We start from the raw sequence: 20,420 nt of genomic DNA on the forward strand, positions 1-20,420 counted from the left end.
TCCGATCAGTCTTTGTTGAAAGACAAGGGTTCGACACTGATGATGTGACCCATTGGATGTGATCACCCAAAAGTCATATAATTTGAAGGCTCTAACCAATGCATCAACTTGTCAAACACAAATATTCTGAATGACATGATAAAATGCCTATATTTGACTACTCGCTGCATAAACTAGGGGGCTCCAAATCACCTATTTTTTGGCCTCTAAGTAGTTTATAAGTAGTAAATTACATCTAATTGCTCGGATCATTGGGGTTGAGCCCCCATCTTGCGGTGAGAATGTTGGATCTAACTTGAAATTTCGTTCTAGTTCACTTCATGTTTTTGCTCCTGATAGTAACATGTACGTGTTTCTCTATAGAGTCTAGGTTGGAAGTATGAAATATACATCCAAATCAGGCATAGGCTATGAATGTCGCTATATTAGGAATTCTATTAAAAAACTAAGTGATCTTTCATTTCCTGTTATGGTCATCATTAATATGAATTTTATTCCTTTTGCTACTGTAGCTTTTTGGTTGGAGCAGAGTTCACCTTGTTAATGTCCTACTTCATCTCTAAGTGAACTTTTCTTTGATAACAATCTTGACACTAATTCTAGTAGACTTGATAAGAAACTTGTATGAAATGCAGTCATGACCTATTCACTCCTAACACGCTGAATCTCCATCATAAAAGATGGTTCCTTTAATTAGATTGCTTCTTGGAGGCTTTGCTCTATGTCTAGTTTTTGGTTTCATACAGATGACAAGCTGCTAGGTTGTTGCTCAGCTTCTAGTCTATTTTGTTTTTTTTTTGTTGATCATTGTTCAAGGCAGTCTGGGTTTCATGTTAGATTATAACCAACACAAGTTCCACTAACAATTTCACTGTATTACTAAGAGAAGGCGAGATTTAATTAGGTGAACTTTTGACAAGTAAACTTATGTCGTTCTACAAAGTTTAAAGGAAATAAAATGTTGAGATTGTACAGGTAAGAATGGACATTAGGTTAGCCTCAATTTTGAGGGGCATATGGGGTCCTAATGATCTGTTACCTACTTAAATCTGGTCAGCTTAATTTCATTTTCCAGAATCTTTCTTTGTGATTCTTGTGTTGTTACTTTTTGACCAAATATTGATTTTGTTAGGTAAAGGATAATATTGCATGGAGACAAGAATCTCATGATTTATTACTTTTTTTTAAATTGATCATTATGACGTAATTACATGCACTGACTAGAAAATCTATAGAAGTCGATGGGTTCTTTACGTGGTGGAATTAACTTTATCGAAGTGATACTCAGTGACAAGATCACGTGAAACATTGACAGTGCAAACAAGAAGACAATAAAGGAATCATACCTTCCCATTCTCATCTCCTAGCAGGACATGAAGCACACAGAAAGAGAGCCAAATCAAGATCAAGACCACCATCTCCTTCCATGGAATACTCAGCCCACCGTCTTCTGCCCCAGCCAAGAGCGGTTCTTCCATCTCCTCATCCTTCTCCGTCCTAGAAGCCTCGACTCTCCTCACCTCCTCCGTCTCCAACTTCCAGCGCTTGAACCCACTAGTGCAGGTGTTGTAGGTGGAACATGCGAGGAAGGCAGCTAAAAAAAGGACAGTTATGAGCCAATCTGGGGAACATACGGTTGCACAGAACCCCGATACTCACCCCTAAGAGCATGCATGGCTCTAAGAGCAGGCAAATCTCATAGTTGATCAAAGACTTGCCTCCAGGGCCTGGGCTTGCGAGGAGGATGTTATATAACACGTTGGAAAGTGACCCTGATGTGACCATGAAGGCTGAGTAACTGGTGGCTGTCTTGAGGTCTAGGCCAGCCACAAGGTTCAGGATGGGGAGGTAGAGGGATCCACCACCAACCCCTCCTGCACTTGAAACTGAGGCAGCCATGAAACAGAGGATCCATGCTAAAAATGTATCGTACTTGACTCCTGGTTGATGCTTCCTCCAGTGAGATAATTCGGTAAGAAGGTGGTCTAGACCATGGGGTTGTGACATGGCTTGGGTCCTTTTGGCAGTGGAGAGGTGAGTAATGCTAAGGATGACGAGGGGGAGGAGATACCATTTGATAAAAACTAGAGAATTCTTCATTTGTCTCTGGTAGTTTTTATTTATAGCACGGACGACCACGGGCGGTACGCTTGCTTCGGAGGGGATCCGCAGGGCTTTTAGCCCGAGACTTATTGGAGAGGCTAGGGCCGTAGCCGTCATATTCCAAGGCAGGATTTTTAAAATAACCGCTAATCCTGATCGAGCACGAAGATTTTTTTTTAAAAAAAATCAATAATTTACTTATTTTTTTCTTTATTAACCACATCACGTAAAACCTGGTCAGTTTTGTTAATCTAAGGTTGGTGGTTAATTATAAAAATATAACAAATGTTAATTGTTTATTACGAAATAAAGTTACTATTGGATTCTACTTGTCAGTAGTCCAATCAAAAACATCATTCACTAAATTTTAAAAGGGCTTTTTTTTTTAAAAAAAATAAAGCTTCAGTATGTAACTCTAGGTCAACTACAACAATCTAACCAAGCAAAAAAAGTGGTGATTATGTCATTTAGAAAAAATGTGGCGATTATAAATATAATAGCAAATGCCAATAGTTGCTTTTTTGGGACAAAGCTTAAGAAAATGTCATTGAGGCCATCCTTGTGAGAACCTCTCCCTCATTCCCAAGGTCATCGAGGTGGACTGTAGAGATTTCATTTACGATGCCAAGGTAGAGATTTTGGAGGTGTTCATTGACTCTCCTCCACCTTCGAATCTCACTTATTAGAAGACTTCAAAAACCTCAAAGTACATCAAGAGTTCTATTCGATAGAGGTTATCTCTCGCTCGGTGTGTCAATATTTGGAGGGATTCCGCAGATTACTACCAAGATTTTACATGCAATATATGGCAATTGTGATATCCAATATCGTATATCCTATAAAGACTGAGAAAATCATCACATTGGGTCCACTGTTGCCGTCTCCGCTCCATTATTTCCTTCTCACAGATCTCAAAACCAGATGTGTGATCGAAAGGTTATCATCGTGAAAGGAGATCAAACCTTGTTTCATGCAAAAGATACAACCTCGACCCCAAAAATAAAAGCATTGGATTGATATGCACAATGATATGGGTTCAAATCCAAGGATAGCCACTTTGCGCAAAAAAATACCAAAAAATAGGTCTATTCCAATCCACTCATCCCAAGGCCCTGGATTGCTGGGATGATGATTGATCATAGTCCTTTGTAAGTAAACATAGCAAAAGAAATCAAGCAATAGATTTTCTCATAAGAATGGGTAGACATCAGGCATATACATTGTTCTTCTAGCATTCCGAGGGTTTGAGCAAAAATACAAGTGTAACATCCATGATATAAAGTCTAAAGTTTTCTCAAAGAAAGACTAATTATTCAATATATTCATCAACCTTCTTCTTCTTACCTTCTTATATCTACCTAGGTTCAAGTTCTGAAATTGACAGCTCATTTGGTGACATCGGTATTGCCTTGCCTGAAGATCGGTCATTTGCATGTCCAGATAAATTAAATTCATTTGAATAAGCATATGAGTCCATGCTACTGCAAAATGCTGGTCTGGAAGGAGCTTGGAGAGAAACAGAGTCGCTGTTGAGCATGACAACAACTTGTGATATGTTGGGTCTATCAGATGGATTTTCCTGGACACACAATAATCCAATGTGAATGCATCTTAACACTTCGCTTCTTGGGCAATGGTAGCCTAAGGATGGGTCCAATTTCTCCAAAATTGTTCCTTTCGTCCACTGCTCCCAAATCTGCATGAAGTGAATTTATTCAGTCATTTAGGATAGAACTATATTTGTATCTATATAATTGAAAACTCACATAGCTCAATAGGTTTTGAACAGATTCAGACTCAGAGTTGTCACTATTCTTTCTTCCAGACACGATCTCTAAAACAAGAACACCAAAACTGTATATATCTGACTTTATAGAATAGTGCCCATGCATGACATACTCTGGTGCCATATATCCACTGTAACAAAATGAGTAGATTATTTAAAATGCTCTATAATGAACCATGATTAGAATGCATAGATTATTCAAGATTTCTACTTACAATGTTCCAACAACTCGGCTCGTGGTGGCCTGAGTTTGGTCTCCACCAAAAAGCCTAGCCAAACCAAAGTCTGAAATCTTTGGATTCAATTCTGCATCTAGTAAGACATTGCTGGCTTTTAAGTCCCGATGTACAATTTTTAACTGAGATTCTTCATGTAGGTATAGTAGGCCTCGAGCAATCCCACCAATGATCTTGTACCTTCGCCCCCAGTTTAGCTGCTCGCGCTTTATACAATCTATGTCATATAAACTTAAATGTCAATTAATTACATTGAAAAATAAACTTAATAATCAATTAAGGTCGCACATAATAGAGTAAGTCCGTAGAGGGGCTCAATGTAACATGATGGGGCATTTGTTTCTTCTAAACTAACAAGATGGGTTAAGCTAGAAATGCAAATTGTAGATTTAGTTGGAAGAGGAGAGCCTATATATAAACAAACATCAGAGTTCTAGATTCAGTATTAATATTAATTATAGCTCTACTATATTATGGTCACTGCACAGGTTTCTTAAGAGGGTTGGTCAGATTTTGGTGGAAGATGAAATTATACCGAAGAGAATGGTATCGAGGCTTCTGTTTGGCACATATTCATAAACAAGCAACTTTTCTTGTTCCTCCAAGCAAACACCCAGAAGCCTTACAAGATTCCTGTGCTGGAGCTTATCAACTAAAACTAGCTCATTTCTCAGCTCTCCAAATCCTTGTGATGAACTAGTTGATAACTTCTTCACTGCTATTTCTCGTCCATCAGGTAATAGTCCCTATACAGGATTACAAGATTAACAGGAAATATATAGAACCAGAAAAAAAAAATTAAGGATATAAATAGAACTAATCAGGATAAAACAAATAAAAAGTACATGTCATAAATCTTTATTTTGGAGGACAATTCTATCAAGATTAAATTTAGAGAAGTTTACACAATTGGCTTTGATTATACCTTGTAAACTGCACCAAAGCCACCTTCTCCAAGTTTGTTCTCTTCGGAGAAGTTAGCTGTCGCAGCTCGTAGTGTAGATATATCAAGTAATAGGGACTCGACACTTGCAATCTCCTCTGGGCTAGTCCAATCCACTAAAAGAGCACAGAATATGGAAACCATTGTCAAACATTTTCTCGCTGAATCTTATGTATGGAATAAGGGTAACAAGATGAGATAATTGGAGAAAAAGTTACAAAAATAATTTTGCTTAATGAAACCAAGTCTGCTTTAGTTTTACAGGCTCATTGATGACCATTGAATTCAATAATCAAGCAACGCATGACTTATTGCTTATAGTAAACTTTTCAGGGCCAACTCCTGCAGTAACTTCACCTAATATTTCATCCTTAATTTCCCATCTTGGTATCTTACTGAAACTCACTAACAAAAATTTAAAGAGAAGAGCTGGATATTTTGTGTAAAGAAAGCATTTAATTCATGGGTTACTTACAGGGTAATCTTACAACTGGCTTCCTCCTCCTCCAGAAGCAAATGCAAATTATGGAGATCAGCAAGAATGCAGCTACTAGAGGTATTGCAATCGCAAGGACCGTACCTGTGACATTCTTCTTCTTTCCTGCATCGATAAATGACTGATTTTATCTGTATTTCTATATCAAACATGACACATTGATGATATCGAAACATGTAGCTGTTGGTTAAGACATACAGCAAATTAGTGCATCTTTGTTGTGTGTTATAAATGTTTGTGGCACCTATAGAAATTGAGGCCAATGGTTTGTGGGAAAATTTTATTAATTATTATTCTATAAACCATGTGGTTCTTACTTTGCAAGCATGCTGGCTGGAGTGCCTCGACTAAGTGGATCAGGTGTGAAGCAGGAACAGAGTTTCAAGAAGGAATGCCATTTAAGAAGAATCCAAGTGCAATTATTATTATTATTATTATTATTTCGCCCCAAGGTTAGTTATCAGAAAGTGATCCTATGAGAGTGTTAATTCGGCGTACTCACGACGGTGTGAACTATCTTTCATCAAACAAGAATAAACTGGTACTAGTTGGCATACCCTTCAATACTTTAAAGAAAAAAGATGGCTACTTTGGCCGGTTTGTGGAAATAACACTTGTATGTTACAGCACTCATTATTAATCATTAATATCGAAGGAGATATCTCTAAGGTTTAATACACGTACACCTAAGTTTCTTATTCTTCGGAACTTCAGCTTTTTATGGGCTTGGTTGCTTTTCCTTTTTGGTCCTTCCTTACAGGGTTAAGTGATTTCCCAAACCATGAGGGATTAAGTGGTTGCTCTCTAGATTCAGAGGCCAATCTGAAATTTATATCTAATGTGTCTTGCTCCATTCAGTTAAGGGAGGAGACTGAGAGAGCTTGTTGGTTGTGGGCACATTAAAAATAGCCCCTTTTATGCACCAAAAAAAAAAAAAGTAGCCTCTTTTCTTTTTGTCCCCCAACTCATTTCTGTCCACAATTTAACGTCTTCCGTTTCTACCGTGTAGTCGCGAGAGGAAAAGCAGCGGGCAAGGAAAATCCTGTTCTCACAGCATGCTAATATTTTAGTCCCGGCAATAGTGCCATTTCTTGGCATTTTATCAGGTTATTAAAGTATGTGGGACCAAGGAAAAAACGACGGTTGTGAGGGGCCGGAAGACTTCAATGGTCTGATTGTCTGATATCTATGGTTTTCATTTGGGCTCAGCTGATATTAGTTTACGAAAGGATTATTGTGCTAAATGCCTGAAAAGGGCACTGCTGAGAAGATTTTGGCCCTTATCTCATCTAGACTTCGTTTTATTTTTAACATGAGCAATATTTTATTGATAGAATATTGATGACGGACTGATACAACTAATAGCAGACGGAAAGGTTTTTATTTTATTTTATTATTATTATTTTTGTATACAATGGCAACTCTATATGAGTACAACTAATAAAATTAGAAAAAAAATATTAATAAAGAGATAACGGAACAAACTCGTGATTCTCCCAAAAGATCCCTCCCGAGTATTGTGTAGTAAAGGAGGCAACTCAGTCAACAGCACTGTTTGCCTTCCAATAAACATGAATAACCCGAAATGAGCCACATCCTCTCGAAAGCTTTTGTATGTCCTAAAGCAGGCAGTTGCTCGTCGTCATACCTGTGCCGACCTTGAATCCATGCTATCACCATAGTAGAATTTCCTTCAAGGTAGATGCTGTCCGCACCCAGAACTAGACTCGTATGGGTGATGCCTTCCTATACAGCTCTCAGCTCTGCTCCGATGACAGTCACGTCGAATATGCGTCGTTCTCCGGCTGCAACGAGTCTGAAGTCATGACCTCTGATCACAAATCCCACTCCTCCTCTGCCTTCCCCCTCGGACATACTACTGTCAAAGTTTACCTTAAGAAAGATAGGGGGTGAGGGCTCCCAGAAGACAAAGGCAACCCTAGTCGCTGCAAAAACTGAATGAGAGTCCCAGATATCCCTAACCGTCGCAAATGAAACCACCGTGTAGTCCTAGTGATCTCAGCAACATGAAGTAGTGCTCTGTCCACCATTGTCTCCGGATGCACCTTTTTGTCCTCGAATATTCGGGTATTTTTGTCAAGCTAGATATGATAGGCCATATAGCCTAAGAAGTCATCTGTCGATGATATAAAGTGTGGCATGCTAGGTGAAGCCAGAACGCACCTCCAAATCCAGGCCGCTTGTGGGCAAAAAGAACATGGCTAATAGACTCCTCCATGTTAGGGCATCCCTCGCATGCTGTTGTGATCCTCACTCCCCTTCTAGCCAATCACACTCTTGCCACCTTCTAGATGAACAAGGCAACATGGGGGTGGATGCGCATTCTTCAGATCCAGCCTGCATGAATCCGTCGAGTCGTCCCCTGGCTGACCACATCATAAAAGTGTTGAGTGCTTACCTTCGGCCTCCCTATATCTCTCTAGACCCTTCTATTTACGGTCTACGCTGTGGGGATCAGTAATGCTAGGACTTTATCGGTCAATTGCTCCCTAAAGGCACGCCGAATAAAGACCTTATTCTATCTTCTCTCCTCTAGGATGATCAAATCACAGATTTTGCACTGACTAAATACACAGGGTCGATCATGCTAGGCCATTGACCGGGTAGCTGCTCTATCAGCCATCTATCCTCCAGCATATTGATAGCCTCTCCATCGACCGGGCGGCTGCCCCAGTCTGCGGAAGGCCAGGCTAAAGGAAGGCTTTTCGGCCCTCCGACAATTCTACAGTAGGATCTTCATTCAGCAGATTAGGGGGACACTGGCCCTCTCCCTTAGCCCTTGCCCCCACCATATCCATAGCCACACCATCTTCCGGCCCACACCTCTAGTCTAGCCCCTACAGTGCATGCTTTAGTTGGTGGACCACCAGACCATGGTTGGCCTAATTTGGGTCCAAACCATTTTGGATGGGCACGGTGCCCTCGTCCCTGACATCTCGATCTATTGAAGCCATCCTAGAAGCTGACGCCCTTCGAGGTTGGAAACCTCCTCCACCACGACTATGTTGGCCTGAATTTCCTCAACCCGATCGAGTAGGCCCTCCGCTTGGGCCCGACCTGCATTGCAGCCCAGACTCAATGCCTAAGTGGAGTTGACTCACCTCATCGGCTGAATTCTTCGAGTCGCCGGTCGGGCCCCCCTTCTCTGGTGATCTTCTTCGAGCAACCTTGGTTGGCTTCTGACACCCATCCAAATTCGGTGGTGACTTGGGCGAGCTCGGTCTATTTCTGGGGGAACTCGGACCAGATTGGGAAGAGGCTGGCCCCAAGGCTGACTTGGGGGTGGAATCGGTCAGCTTCCTCGGTCGGACCCCTACATTGGCAGCCCTCGACCACCAAACTTGGTTGGTGGCCAACTAGGGACACTACAAAATAATTGATATCTCCCGGCGCTATATTTCGTCTATACCGACGCTTTTAAGCGTCGGCGAGTTTCTTACCCACGCTCCCCAAAGCGTGGCTCCGACGTCGGGCAGGTGGGCGTGGAGCTGGTTTAGGCCGACGCGTGAAGAAAGCGTCGGCGGTCTATGCCGACGCTTTTAAGCGTCGGCGAATGTGGAGCTAGTCTTTTGCACAGAAATCTTACCAACAAAAATGGAGTAGTATCCATGATGAACTCATTTGCTTCAAGGGAAGATGAAGCAGGTCTTGAAGCCTTCTAAACATCCTGCCTTGATGAATTTCTAAAATTTTATAGCAGTAACAAGCTCACTTGGTTCAATCAGACTGAGGTATACACACACTGAAGAGCAGAATTACAATATTAAATTGCAATAGAAACATGACAGACTAGTTTTAGAAAATACCTCGGGCGGAGGCGGGGCGGAGGCGGGCCTGGATCGATCGGGACTACCTCGAACAAATTAAAGAAGGAGAAAAACCCACGAACACCCGAACAACAGGAGGAGGAGAAGGAGGAGAACAAGCGAGACGAAATGAGAGGAGGGAGGAGGAGAAAACTACCTTGGGGTCGGTCAGTCGACACCGGAGAGGAGGGAGGTAGAAGTCGGACGGTCCGCGCCGGAGAGGAGGAAGATGGGGGCTAAGGCAGCGCCGGAGAGGAGGAAGATGGGGGCTAAGGCAGCGCCGGAGACGAGGAAGACGAAGGCTATAGGGCAGCGCCGGAGAGGAGAATGGGGGGCTCGGGTTCGGCCGCTGGGTTTAAGGGGGCGTCGGCGACGCTTATAAGCGTCGTATTAGGCCGGAAAATACGACGACGCTAATAAGCGTCGTCTATTCCTAAGAATTGCCGACGCTAAATAAAAGCGTCGGCAAATGTATGAGCTGTGGAATTTTTACCGACGCTTCATCCTAGCGTCGGTAAAAAAGCGTCGGGAAAGGTCCAGTTTCCTGTAGTGGGACCAAATACTAGGCAGCAGTCCCGGTTGGCCTCCTCCATTTCTGGTTGACTCAATGTCTCCGTAGGGGTCTCCACAACCATGGGCACCAGAGATGCCCTAGCTCCCGCTCCCTCCGTCGAAGTCGGCACGGGGAAGAAGTGCCGACACACCTTCTACATGGCCAATTCGGGCACAGACATAGCAGAACGCCGGCAGGTTCTTATCGACCAAGGCTTGCTAGAACTTCTGCATCTGCCCCTTGATGAAGATGCCAGGCTTGAGGGGGTTTAGGGCAATGATCTCCACTTTGCCCCTGGCATAGCTTCCGAAGTTGGTCAATAAAGCCATCGAGAGCCAGCGGCCGGCCAGCCACCGCCGCGATTTCTAGGATCGAGTCCCTCTCCTAATACTCCAGAAGGAGACATGGAAGCCAAATCCACACCACCACCTAGTTCATAGAGTTGATGCCTGGAACAAAGTCCGACATCCACTTCTCAATGACCAGTAGCTGGCCTGCCACCAGCCACGGACCATTGGTCAGCGCTGAGTCCCAATCACCTTTGTTCTTGAAGTGGAAGGTGTGGTGTTCCTCTATCATCGAAAAAGCTTTCACTTCGTAGTCAAGCTTGCCCTTGAGATGCAGCTCTCGGGCAACCCAATCAACTGGGATTCACCACCCCAGGCTTCATACGATCACCTTGTCGAAGCCCATGCCCTCTAGGACTTCTCCACCCATTCCAATGGCAACTCGAGGACTTTTATAAAGTGCTGCTGGAGGATCTCGAACTCCTCCTCCAATATCTTGTGGTTTGTTCACACCGGCCGTCGAGGTGGAGCTTGTGCCACCGTCAACCACGAGAGATTGGTCTCGGCCGCTCTCGGAAGTGGCCGATCCTCGCTACCGGACGACCCTTTGGCCGATCTCGTCCGACGAACCTCATTTGCCACAGCCTCCTTCATTGCTCATGTGCTCCAGTCACCCATCTCTCTGGGTCCGTAGGTGTTTGAGGAAAAGCCGCAGTCATGCGGAAATTGAAACCATGAGTGGCTTTCTTTCTGCTTTTCTTGCCTTTTTGGTTCGTCCGAACAAAGGCCAGGAGGTCTCCTTTTGTGGGGCATTAGAGAGGCTCAAGTCCAGCATGCAACTATGAATGCCATGAGTTCCCCCAAAGCCCGCTGCTGCAACTCCTTCTTTATCTTTTCCCCTCAGGTGTCAACAAGCAAGTTGGGTGCTCTCCCTTAACATGGTAGGACTCTGTTGCTGGTCTTGATGCTGGCTGATTAAAGAAGGCATCCTCATCGCGGCAAAGCCCGTGTTTCTTAGTTTAGTCAAAAACAAGACTCTCACAGGTCCGATGGGTCTTTCTACTATACGTACGTAGGGCGGTTACCTTTAAATGCGTTAATTTGCCTTTTTAGACCTTCTTTGTCACTGAATGGGAGACATTTCAGAAGCCTAAATCTCAGTAAAATTTTTGAAAGGTATACATACAATACTTTCAAAATAATTATGTGACTAAAGATTTAGAAATGTGCCAAGGAATTGAAGGAGACTGATCTAAGAAATTTCATTACAAATAACCAAGGTTTGTTTTTTATTAGAAACAAACAGGCCAATGAATTCGCACATTTGATGGGTGGAAGAAATTTCATTATAAATAATCAAAATTTGCTTTATTAGAATCAATAAGCCAATCAAATCCACATTTGATGGGGTGAAGAAAAGCCAAATTTCAGCGGTAACACATTCTGGATCTAAATATCTCAATAGATATAACAAGCCATGGCCTAATTTTATTTTACTGACAAGCAGAATTCCGAATTTATATCTTTGCAGACAATAGAAAACAGGCAAGGGCAAAGTTACTCATATCAATTAAATTACGTAGAAACATGCATGCAGGACTCAAATTGATAGGATAACAAATAGATAAGAAAACATGAAATATTAAATAGTAGAACCGGAAAGGCTGATCTATTTGCAGATAAAGTGGGAGTTCTGAAACCAAGAACGGATAGGTACGTAGCTCATCAACTGAACTTTAGTCATAACTAGGTTCAATGGTGCTAGAAATAACTATCTTATTCCCCCTACCTTCTTTTCCGGGCGGAGTAATAAGTCGAGGCGCTTGGGGGGCCGCTGGCTGTGCGGCCTCTAGCGGCGACTGAAGCCTCAGCGTTGGTTTCCCTTCGTAGAAGGAGTATATCTCGTACCTATAATTGCAGCCCCCTCCAAGCACCCTCGCTCCCTTTCTCCCCTGAAACAGGGGGTCTATCGGGTTAAGCATGCTGCTGAGGCACTGCCGGCACAAGCTCCTCGACAGGTCCCGAGTGCACTGCGCCAGCCCATATATCGTCGGAGAAGGAGAGTTGGTGGAGTTCATCATCTCCCCGGTCGCGAACATCTCGGTCGAGTTGTAGGCAGCCCAGTCGGCTATCCTGTCCATGAGCACGTCGACAAGCTTGTGGAACCGGCTGGGGTCGGTTACGTTTTCGGTGTTATACATCAAGATCTCATTCGAGGTGTCGATGGCCGTGAGAAAACGCTGGTTGGAGTAGTAGAGGAGGCAGTAGTCGTACCAGATGAGGGCACCTTTGGCGTGGGGGCAGAGATTGGGGGCGTCATGGATGGCAGTGTCGAGGCAGGAGCGGCAGACGGAGGCGTTGGTGTCGCCGCGGCAGAGGGCTTCTCCGTAGATTTTGTTGGGGTCCTGACCGAAGATGGATTGGGAGAAGCCACCGGAGTTGGAAGTGTTGGAGTCGAGGGAGGTGAGGAGAAGGTTGAGGTTGGAAGCGTAGGTGCTGTTGCGGGTGTAGTTGCCGGTCTTGGCGCAGATTGGGTAGAGGGGGTCAGCGGCGGCTGGAGGGGAGTGGTTGAGGAGGAAGAAGAAGAGCAGAGGGCATAGCAGGAAAAGCGGGGAAGAGGAAGAAAGATAAGGGAACATGGCGAATTGATGCTATGGTTGTGGTGAGAACACAGAGAGGGAGATGATGATATGATACGGACAATCGAGACTGGTGCCAACCGAGGGAAGGGAACGGTGAAGTCCCCTCATGTCGTGATTGACCCGTCAAAGCGAAATGGAGCGCTTATGTTGGGGGGGTGTGATGGGGATCAGATGGCTGTGAGACCCTTTCGGATGCTGGGATATACGACGCAGGATAAAGAATCGGAATGGTAATATAGCGTACATATGAATAACGTGAGTTCGGGCTCTTTCCTTACTAATTAGATATTCTGAATTCAAATTACAAATAATAATTTTAAATATTTAATTTAAATAATTATAGTATAGATAATTTTTTTTCTAAAAATTATATAAATAGAATCTGAAAAAATTAATTAGTAGATATTTAGGTTTCGTTGCATGTTTTCGGTATCTCAAAGATAAGCTTCATAAAAGCGGTGGACATTAGACATCAAATGCAAGTGAAAAGGAGAAAGAGGAAGAAGCATGGTGGGAGTAGTTTATATTTCATTGGACAGCTAGGCTGATAAATCTCTATTTTTTTTCTTTTTCTACTTAAATTAGGCACATACATCCTTTTTTTTCACTAATAATAAAAATAGAGAAATTTTTACATCGTCAACCTACATTTTTCTACACCCTCCATCTACCATACTTGCATCCCGGCAAACTTTGCTTATCTTTAAAGAGTACTCTTTCTAGAGAGGGAGAGAAGATCCAGGTTTCAATTTCTTCTCATCTTCAAAGACTCGTTCTGGAAAGGGAAAGAAGATCCAGGTTGGATTCTTGGAATATTTTTAGGAGATTGGAGGATTCCAAGAAACTCTTTTCCTTCCCTTTCTATTTTATTTTATTCTATTCATATTTTTTTATGAAGCAAGTGCTCTATTTTTGGAATGCATTGCAATGTTTTTTTTGTTTTTAAAAAAAGGTAATAAAGTAAGATGTATCTTATAATAATTTGTCATTTGTTTTCTTTTTTTTCTTGTTATTTTTGTTGCAAAAAGGCATAGCACATGTTTATTTTAGATAAACTCAATACTAAACCTTGTGCTTTGTAAAATTTAAGTAATGATCTTTACATTATCATAATCATTTAATACTTTGCTTCTACCTAAATTAATACCATTATAAATTAATGAGCAATAAGATAAGCAATAATATTTTCTTGCGTTGTCTATTGTGTTTTATGATGACAGATAATGGTCTTACAAAGATTGTTTTCTTCGTATCTTATTGTATCCATTACGAATTATTTTTTTGAGAATAAACATAATGACCTGACTTTGCTACCTTGCAGAATCTTTTTTTGCAGTTACAATTTTAATTTTTGAGATTTTAATATCATATAATAATTATTGTAAAGTTTGGAGTGATTCTTGGTAAAAACAAAATTAATATTGCACAACTATGTTAAATAAGTTAACTAAGTTCAAAAGTGTAATTTTTTAATCATAACAATCGGAGGTTTCACCATCTATGACTACATCTCTTATAATTGCATCCGATCAAATATTTTTTTTTTTTGAACTTACAATATCACCAACAACCTTCCAGATAGAGTAAATTCAATTACATGAGGCTCAATTACATTTAATTATAGTTGCAAGCAAATAGTGCTGAAATATAACTTCAAATGCAAGGTTCCTTACCATCCTTAAATTATATTTATATATCTTATTGTACTTGCATTAGAATCACAACAAAAAATCCATCCGAACCTCTGGTTGCCTATCGTAGATAGATAGATAGCTAGATAAATAGATGGATAGATGGATAGATAGATATGACTGTCGGGCTTCGTCCGGCTTGTGAAACTGAAGAGCTAAATCGTGTGCAATCATCGGTCCTTGTTTCCCATCGAGGTCGTGTGCATTCAGAGAAATGTAAGCTAGCCTTCCGCAAGGACATAATATGTTGCAGTCGTGTGCCATGCTAATTAGCAAGTCCAAGCACGCAGCCTTCGCGGAAGCTAGTGAGGACCTGTAGACCGGAGAGGACAGGTCGTTGGTCGACCTTGGCGGCTCTTGGGCAATCACTGAGAAACGCATCTCCAAAATTCTTGAGTGGGAGGTGATGTGCTTGGAAAGCAAGGCCACAATAGCCAATTTTCAGTTGGCGATAAGGACGCCGTGACAGGTACCCAACTGGTCCAGAGTAAATATAATGCGTTCTAGTCCAGAGTTCAGCTGCGACCTCTAAATGTGACACTTTTGACCGGCATTGTAGCCTTCTTATTTGGCATTCAAATATCTAATGATCTCAGTTGCCAACTCTTGACGAGTACTATTACATGGAATCATAGAATACAGTAATTGACAATTGATGGCAGTTAGATCAGCAGTAGGCCTTTGATGCTTTTCCACTGGTTAAAAGCGTGACGCATGGGGACTTAGCTTAGTATTCTTTGGTGACCTCATATTTAATGCTTATAAAGATGTGGCAGTAGAGTTTTTGGAAGTAAAGTTTTCATAAAAAGCTGTTTGTTTTTTAGTAACTATATTTTTAAGTATTGTACCACTTTAATATGTGTTTGGTAAACAAATTAACAAAGTATTTTTGGTATGACAAAATGATAATAAAGAAATTGTATAATATTATACAACAGAGCATAATAAAATATAATATATATTAATACATACATATATGATATAGTATAATATTACTGTAAGATAATATAATATTGTTATAATATAGTAATATAATATTATATACTATAGCATAATAATGTAATATAATATTATATTTATAGTATAATATAATAATAAAGATATAAAATATTATAATTATTAGCATAAATTAATTTTTTATAATATAACAAAATTTCTAGTTATGTGATAAAATTGGTTAAACAATTATTAAAGAAATATTTTGGGTAATTGTTATATTTTATCACAAGTATTTTGGTATAAAAAAAGTTTTCCGATCGGACCTAAGTGCTTTTCTGGAAAGCTCCAAAATGAAACTTCTCCTAAAAAAACTATTTTTAGCTTTTTGGAAAAGCTAAAAAAAGTTTTTTTTGGTCCTCCAAAAGCTTCTCCAAACGGAGCCTAATAAACCAAGCCAAAAAAAAAGAATGAACACAAAGTGTAGATATTCGTACTTGGATTTATCATTACTATCAATGATAAAATCCCCAGAGATCACCCTTGTAGCTATCCAACCAGCAGCAATGTTTCCTTCATGATATGTATGGGTTGCCCTGAATGCAAAACCGGTTCCTTTCCAGCTTATGATGTCCTTAAGTAACGGAATGCTGCTTCATTTCCTTGGTGACCTGCATAAATTCATGTAATCACTGTAGCTAAATCTCCTTCGAGCCATATTTGGGAAGCTTGAAATTGAGTCACAACACATGTTATACCAGTAACCAGCTCCGGCAGCCACCAGTTCTGTATATGGAGCCGAGCAAAATGTGAGTTTCTTACTAGCAGCCCATACAATTCTTGCATCCCGATTTCTTTATACAAATCTTGTAGCAGATTTGGAGCCATCAACAGAAATTATCTAGAGCTCCCCACAAGAATCAACCAAGTGCCTAGTCTTAGTAGACATACAAATAAAATAATTTTTTTTAGCAAATAATAAGTGTTAAAAGAAATAACATCACAATTAAATTTTTTTGTTATTAAGCCAATAATTGAACATTCGTCTAACATATCCAGCATATAATGATACCAACGTGACCTAGTGGCTCTGGTACAGAATGTCATAATGCCAGAATGACAGCATCTTTTGCATAGCATGAGGGAGGTTATATAGGAACTCGAAGATTAGCCGGCCCCAACGCCGTTTCATGTTTTTGCCCGAAGCATCAGTGGCATCGTGCAGCCCAGGGATGGCGTAGGGGCGGGTCGTCGGCTCGAGAGGACGAATGGGAATCGTGGAAGCGATGAGCTGGGGGCTAGCGTAGTTCTCTTCGGCGTCGGCGGCCACTGGAAATTTGGAAGAGAGAGGAGTAAAGCGGGCAGAGCGGGCGGGGAGTGCGGGTGGGGAGTGCGTCAATAATCGTGCATGAGTGTGGATTTTTGTCGAACACCCTGGGAGCGCTTCCATGGAGGGCCATCAGGTGGAAAAGGTGGGCGGTGCAGGGGTGAGCTCCGATGAGGTGCGGTCGATGCCGGTGGCTGTTACGAAGAGGCCGTGGACGGAGGTGGTCAAGGGTCCTGTGCGGCGAGGCTCATGGTCTAGCCACCGGATCTCCGATGGGGAATTGAAGAAGTTGCAGCGGCACTTCACCAAGGTGCCGGTGATTTCGCCGGAAAGATTGGGAAATGCCTGGATGGCATGGAGCTCCACCGCAGTCATTTTGCGGAGCCTGGGGAGGTGGGTGCCTGAACATTTGGTGACTCGGGAGCTCCGTGTCAAGGGTAAGTTGAGCTATGACCCTGAAGCCTTCCCAATGGCGGAGGAGCATCTGTTGGTGCGGTTCAGAAGTGAGGCCGACAGGGAGGCGGCGGTGGTGGACGGCCCGTGGATGATCTCCGGTCAATTATTTGCCATGGCTAGGTGGCAGCCGGACTTCGTCCCGGGGTCGAAGACTGTTAACCGGGTGGTAGTATGGGTGCGCCTCCTAGGGCTGCCGGCGGAATACTGGGAGGGCGATTCCATCTTGGAGATTGCAACGGAGGCCGGCCGCCCGGCAGCGGTGGACGGCTTCACGGAGCAGCGGCGGAGGCTAGGGTTCGCACGGGTCTGGGTCGAGCTGGACATGACGAAATCACTGACACCGGGGATCTTCATTCAAGGGTCGACGGCGACCTTCTGGCAGGCATTCGTTTACGAAAGCCTGCCGGTGGTTTGCTTTCGCTGCGGGCGTGCTAGACATGGGGAGGGAGGTTGTCATTCCACAACCCCCACACCCCCCACCCCACCCCCCCCCCCCCCCCCCCCCCCCGGCCTCCAGTGGTGGAGGAGGACTGCGATGCACGCCCGGAGGGGGAACCTGATCGGCAGAAGCGAAGCCCGGAGGGTCCGGAGGTTGTCTACTGTACGGACCGTGGCTGACCACCACCTAGATCCGGCCAGCTGGAGGACCTCTGGCCAGGAATAGCCGGCCGACGGCTAATCAGGGGGAAGGCAGATCTGGAATGCCCGACCCTTTAGTGGATCGGGATGGTTGGCAGTCCCCGACCAGGGTCGCCCGGCGGCGATCGACAAGGAAGGGTGCCATGGCCGGGGAGTTGGGAGGTGCGTTGGAGATGATGAGTGGACTCGGGCATACCACCGAGTCCGGACTTGTCGGTGAGGAGGAACCGAGCTATACTGAAATGGGCCGGAAGGAGCGATCAGCCTTGGGCGGTGGGCCAGGTGCCAGCAGCTCGCCTACTGATGGCCCGGGGCGAGGTGGAGGCCCGGACGGGCGGCGATCTGGACCGGGCTTGGCGCCCGAGGATAATCCCAGCCCACGTCGTGCGGGCCTGCGAGGGAAAGGCGTGGCCCGTGACTCTGGGCTAGGTTTTGGTGCGGTTCGTGGGCTCCAACTGGGATTGTCCGAGCTGGGTGAGGCTTCACCAGACCTTGGTGCTGGCCCGAGCCACCCGAGTTGGGGGACCAAGCCGCGCGGAGCTGTGCCCAGGGGAACCGGGGAGGAGGCTCCTGTGCACTCGGAAGTCGCCGTGAAGACCGGCGAGGGGCGGAGCCACCGGAGGAGCCCTGAATGGCCGGAGGTCGTCCTTGAGACGGGTTGGGAGGAAGCTGACTGTCGTTACCCACAGAAGGAACGGTTGGCTATTCGGGAGTCTCAGCCGATCGGGAGTAGCTCGTTACCGTCGCGGCCACAGTCCCCGCCGTCAGGTAGGTGCTCCTCCCTCCCGAATTTGGTGGGTGGTACAGTGGAGGCTGTGGGATTTTTGGCGGCGCCTTTGGTTACTGAGTTGGCTGGGGGAAGTTCATTGGAATCGGGGAGGCCAGCTAGCGTGCCGGGCACTATTCATGCGTGCCGGCACAGTAACCCCCCCGTGGATCATGTGGCTCATCAGGAAGGGAGTGTCTCATCCCTTCATGTGAGGCTTTTTGGACTGCTGAAGCGGGTCTTACAGGGAGTCCAGGGTGATAAAGATTTGAATGAAGAAGAGTGGAGGGAGCTCAGTGCTACAGGGGCGGCCCAATGCATTTGGGGGTCTAAGGCAAACTCACTAGGAAGGGGTTTTTTTTTTTTTTTTTTTTTTTTTTTTTGAAATGATGAAATTTTTTTTGAAAACTTCCTCTTGTCGACTGGAATCTATGCTTAGTTACGTATCACAGATTCTTTTTTTCTAAACCTTGTTTACTATGCTTCAATCTTGACTAAGAATTAGTATATCTTTACACCCTTACGGGTTTCATTACTGTATTTGCTCATTGTGTGCAAACAATATCACACTGTTTCCATCTCATCTCAGCTCACTGCTTGGTATCCTAGTCTATCCAGTGATCCACTATCAAAATTAGTCTAGGGGAGAGCCAATAACTTCTTCCTTGCTTCAGCTCATATCCTAAGCTCAGTATTGAATAAAATCTACTAGATTCTCAAAGCAAACTTTTCTTGTGCAACTTGAATATTTTTTCTCTAACCTGTTTGAGTTTGGAAACATCCAACAATGCCAGCGTCCGCCAATTCTCATGATCGTACTACTTAAAATGTCTAATCCTAGGCCCCACATAGCATATGTGCTTGAGACTCTACAATTGCCCCAGCATGGAACTGATAGTCTGTGTTACCTTCCATGATCGAACTGCAACCACACATTTTTTGTATTCCATTTTCCACCATTCTCCTCCTTATCCTCTCTGCTTCTTCCCATTTTTCTGAAGCAGCATAAATATTCGATAGCACTACATATTGTGCATCATTAGTGGATCCAGCACCAGAATTTATGGTTCCAATTTCATTCCTCTCAAGCATTTCATCGAATAACTTACGAGCAACAGCAGGCCGATGACATTTACAGTACAAAGAGACAAATGTGGTAGTCATTGTGTGGATACCAATGAGCATAGACAGGCAAATCAAAAAATATATTGTTGTATGCAGTTACAAGATTCATGATCTTATGTTGTTACAAGACATGCACAACCTAAAGATATATAGTTGCATATAGTGGGTGAATAGGTGTCAGATCAAATTTGTTGGAGTTGTGACAGGGGACTACCAAATGGGAAAGACTCAAAAATTATAGAATAAGGTCATCTGACAATCAAAGAAGTAAAAACAGTGCCATCTCGTCGACGCTCAAAATCCATTTGGAATCTAGAAAATATCTGATTCTTGCAATTGGTTAAACAAAAGATTGAAAAACCCCAAACGTGTGACCGACCTTTAGAATGCTCGCATCGAGAGCAACCGGAAAGAACCATCGGAATCTAAACTGGGGCTCCATGATGAATTCAGTAACCAGCTGAAAAAGAAAAAACAAGGCGAAACCAACCTGAACAGCTAAAAAGATCTCTCTTTTCCACCATTTTTGCATTTAAATGCAAGCTATAAATGAGAAAGCGACGGAAAAATAATACTAAAAAAACCATTTTTCCCCTGCGATTTTCCT

General features: G+C 43.4%; 1 protein-coding gene and 1 pseudogene across 2 annotated transcripts; both read right to left on the reverse strand.

The window, feature by feature from the left end:
- Nucleotides 1-911: 911 nt before the first annotated feature.
- Nucleotides 912-2,478, reverse strand: LOC103704317 (annotated as a pseudogene).
- Nucleotides 2,479-3,270: 792 nt separating this feature from the next.
- LOC113461803 (cysteine-rich receptor-like protein kinase 6) lies at nt 3,271-12,968 on the reverse strand. Of its 2 annotated transcripts, XM_039119239.1 has the most exons (7): nt 12,021-12,965; nt 5,544-5,669; nt 5,051-5,184; nt 4,661-4,871; nt 4,105-4,342; nt 3,870-4,020; nt 3,271-3,799 (listed from the first exon to the last, which is right to left on the reverse strand). In XM_039119239.1, the coding sequence occupies exons 1-7, from the start codon at nt 12,868-12,870 to the stop codon at nt 3,458-3,460; spliced, it is 2,052 nt and encodes a 683-aa protein (XP_038975167.1). In that variant the 5' UTR covers nt 12,871-12,965; the 3' UTR covers nt 3,271-3,457. The 2 variants fall into 2 exon arrangements, with proteins under 2 accessions (XP_038975167.1, XP_038975168.1); XM_039119240.1 differs by lacking the exon at nt 3,870-4,020 and having other exon boundaries at nt 3,658-3,799; nt 12,021-12,968.
- Nucleotides 12,969-20,420: the final 7,452 nt, after the last annotated feature.

Source organism: Phoenix dactylifera, unplaced genomic scaffold, assembly GCF_009389715.1.
Source record: "Phoenix dactylifera cultivar Barhee BC4 unplaced genomic scaffold, palm_55x_up_171113_PBpolish2nd_filt_p 000511F, whole genome shotgun sequence".
Classification (NCBI taxonomy): Eukaryota; Viridiplantae; Streptophyta; class Magnoliopsida; order Arecales; family Arecaceae; genus Phoenix; species Phoenix dactylifera.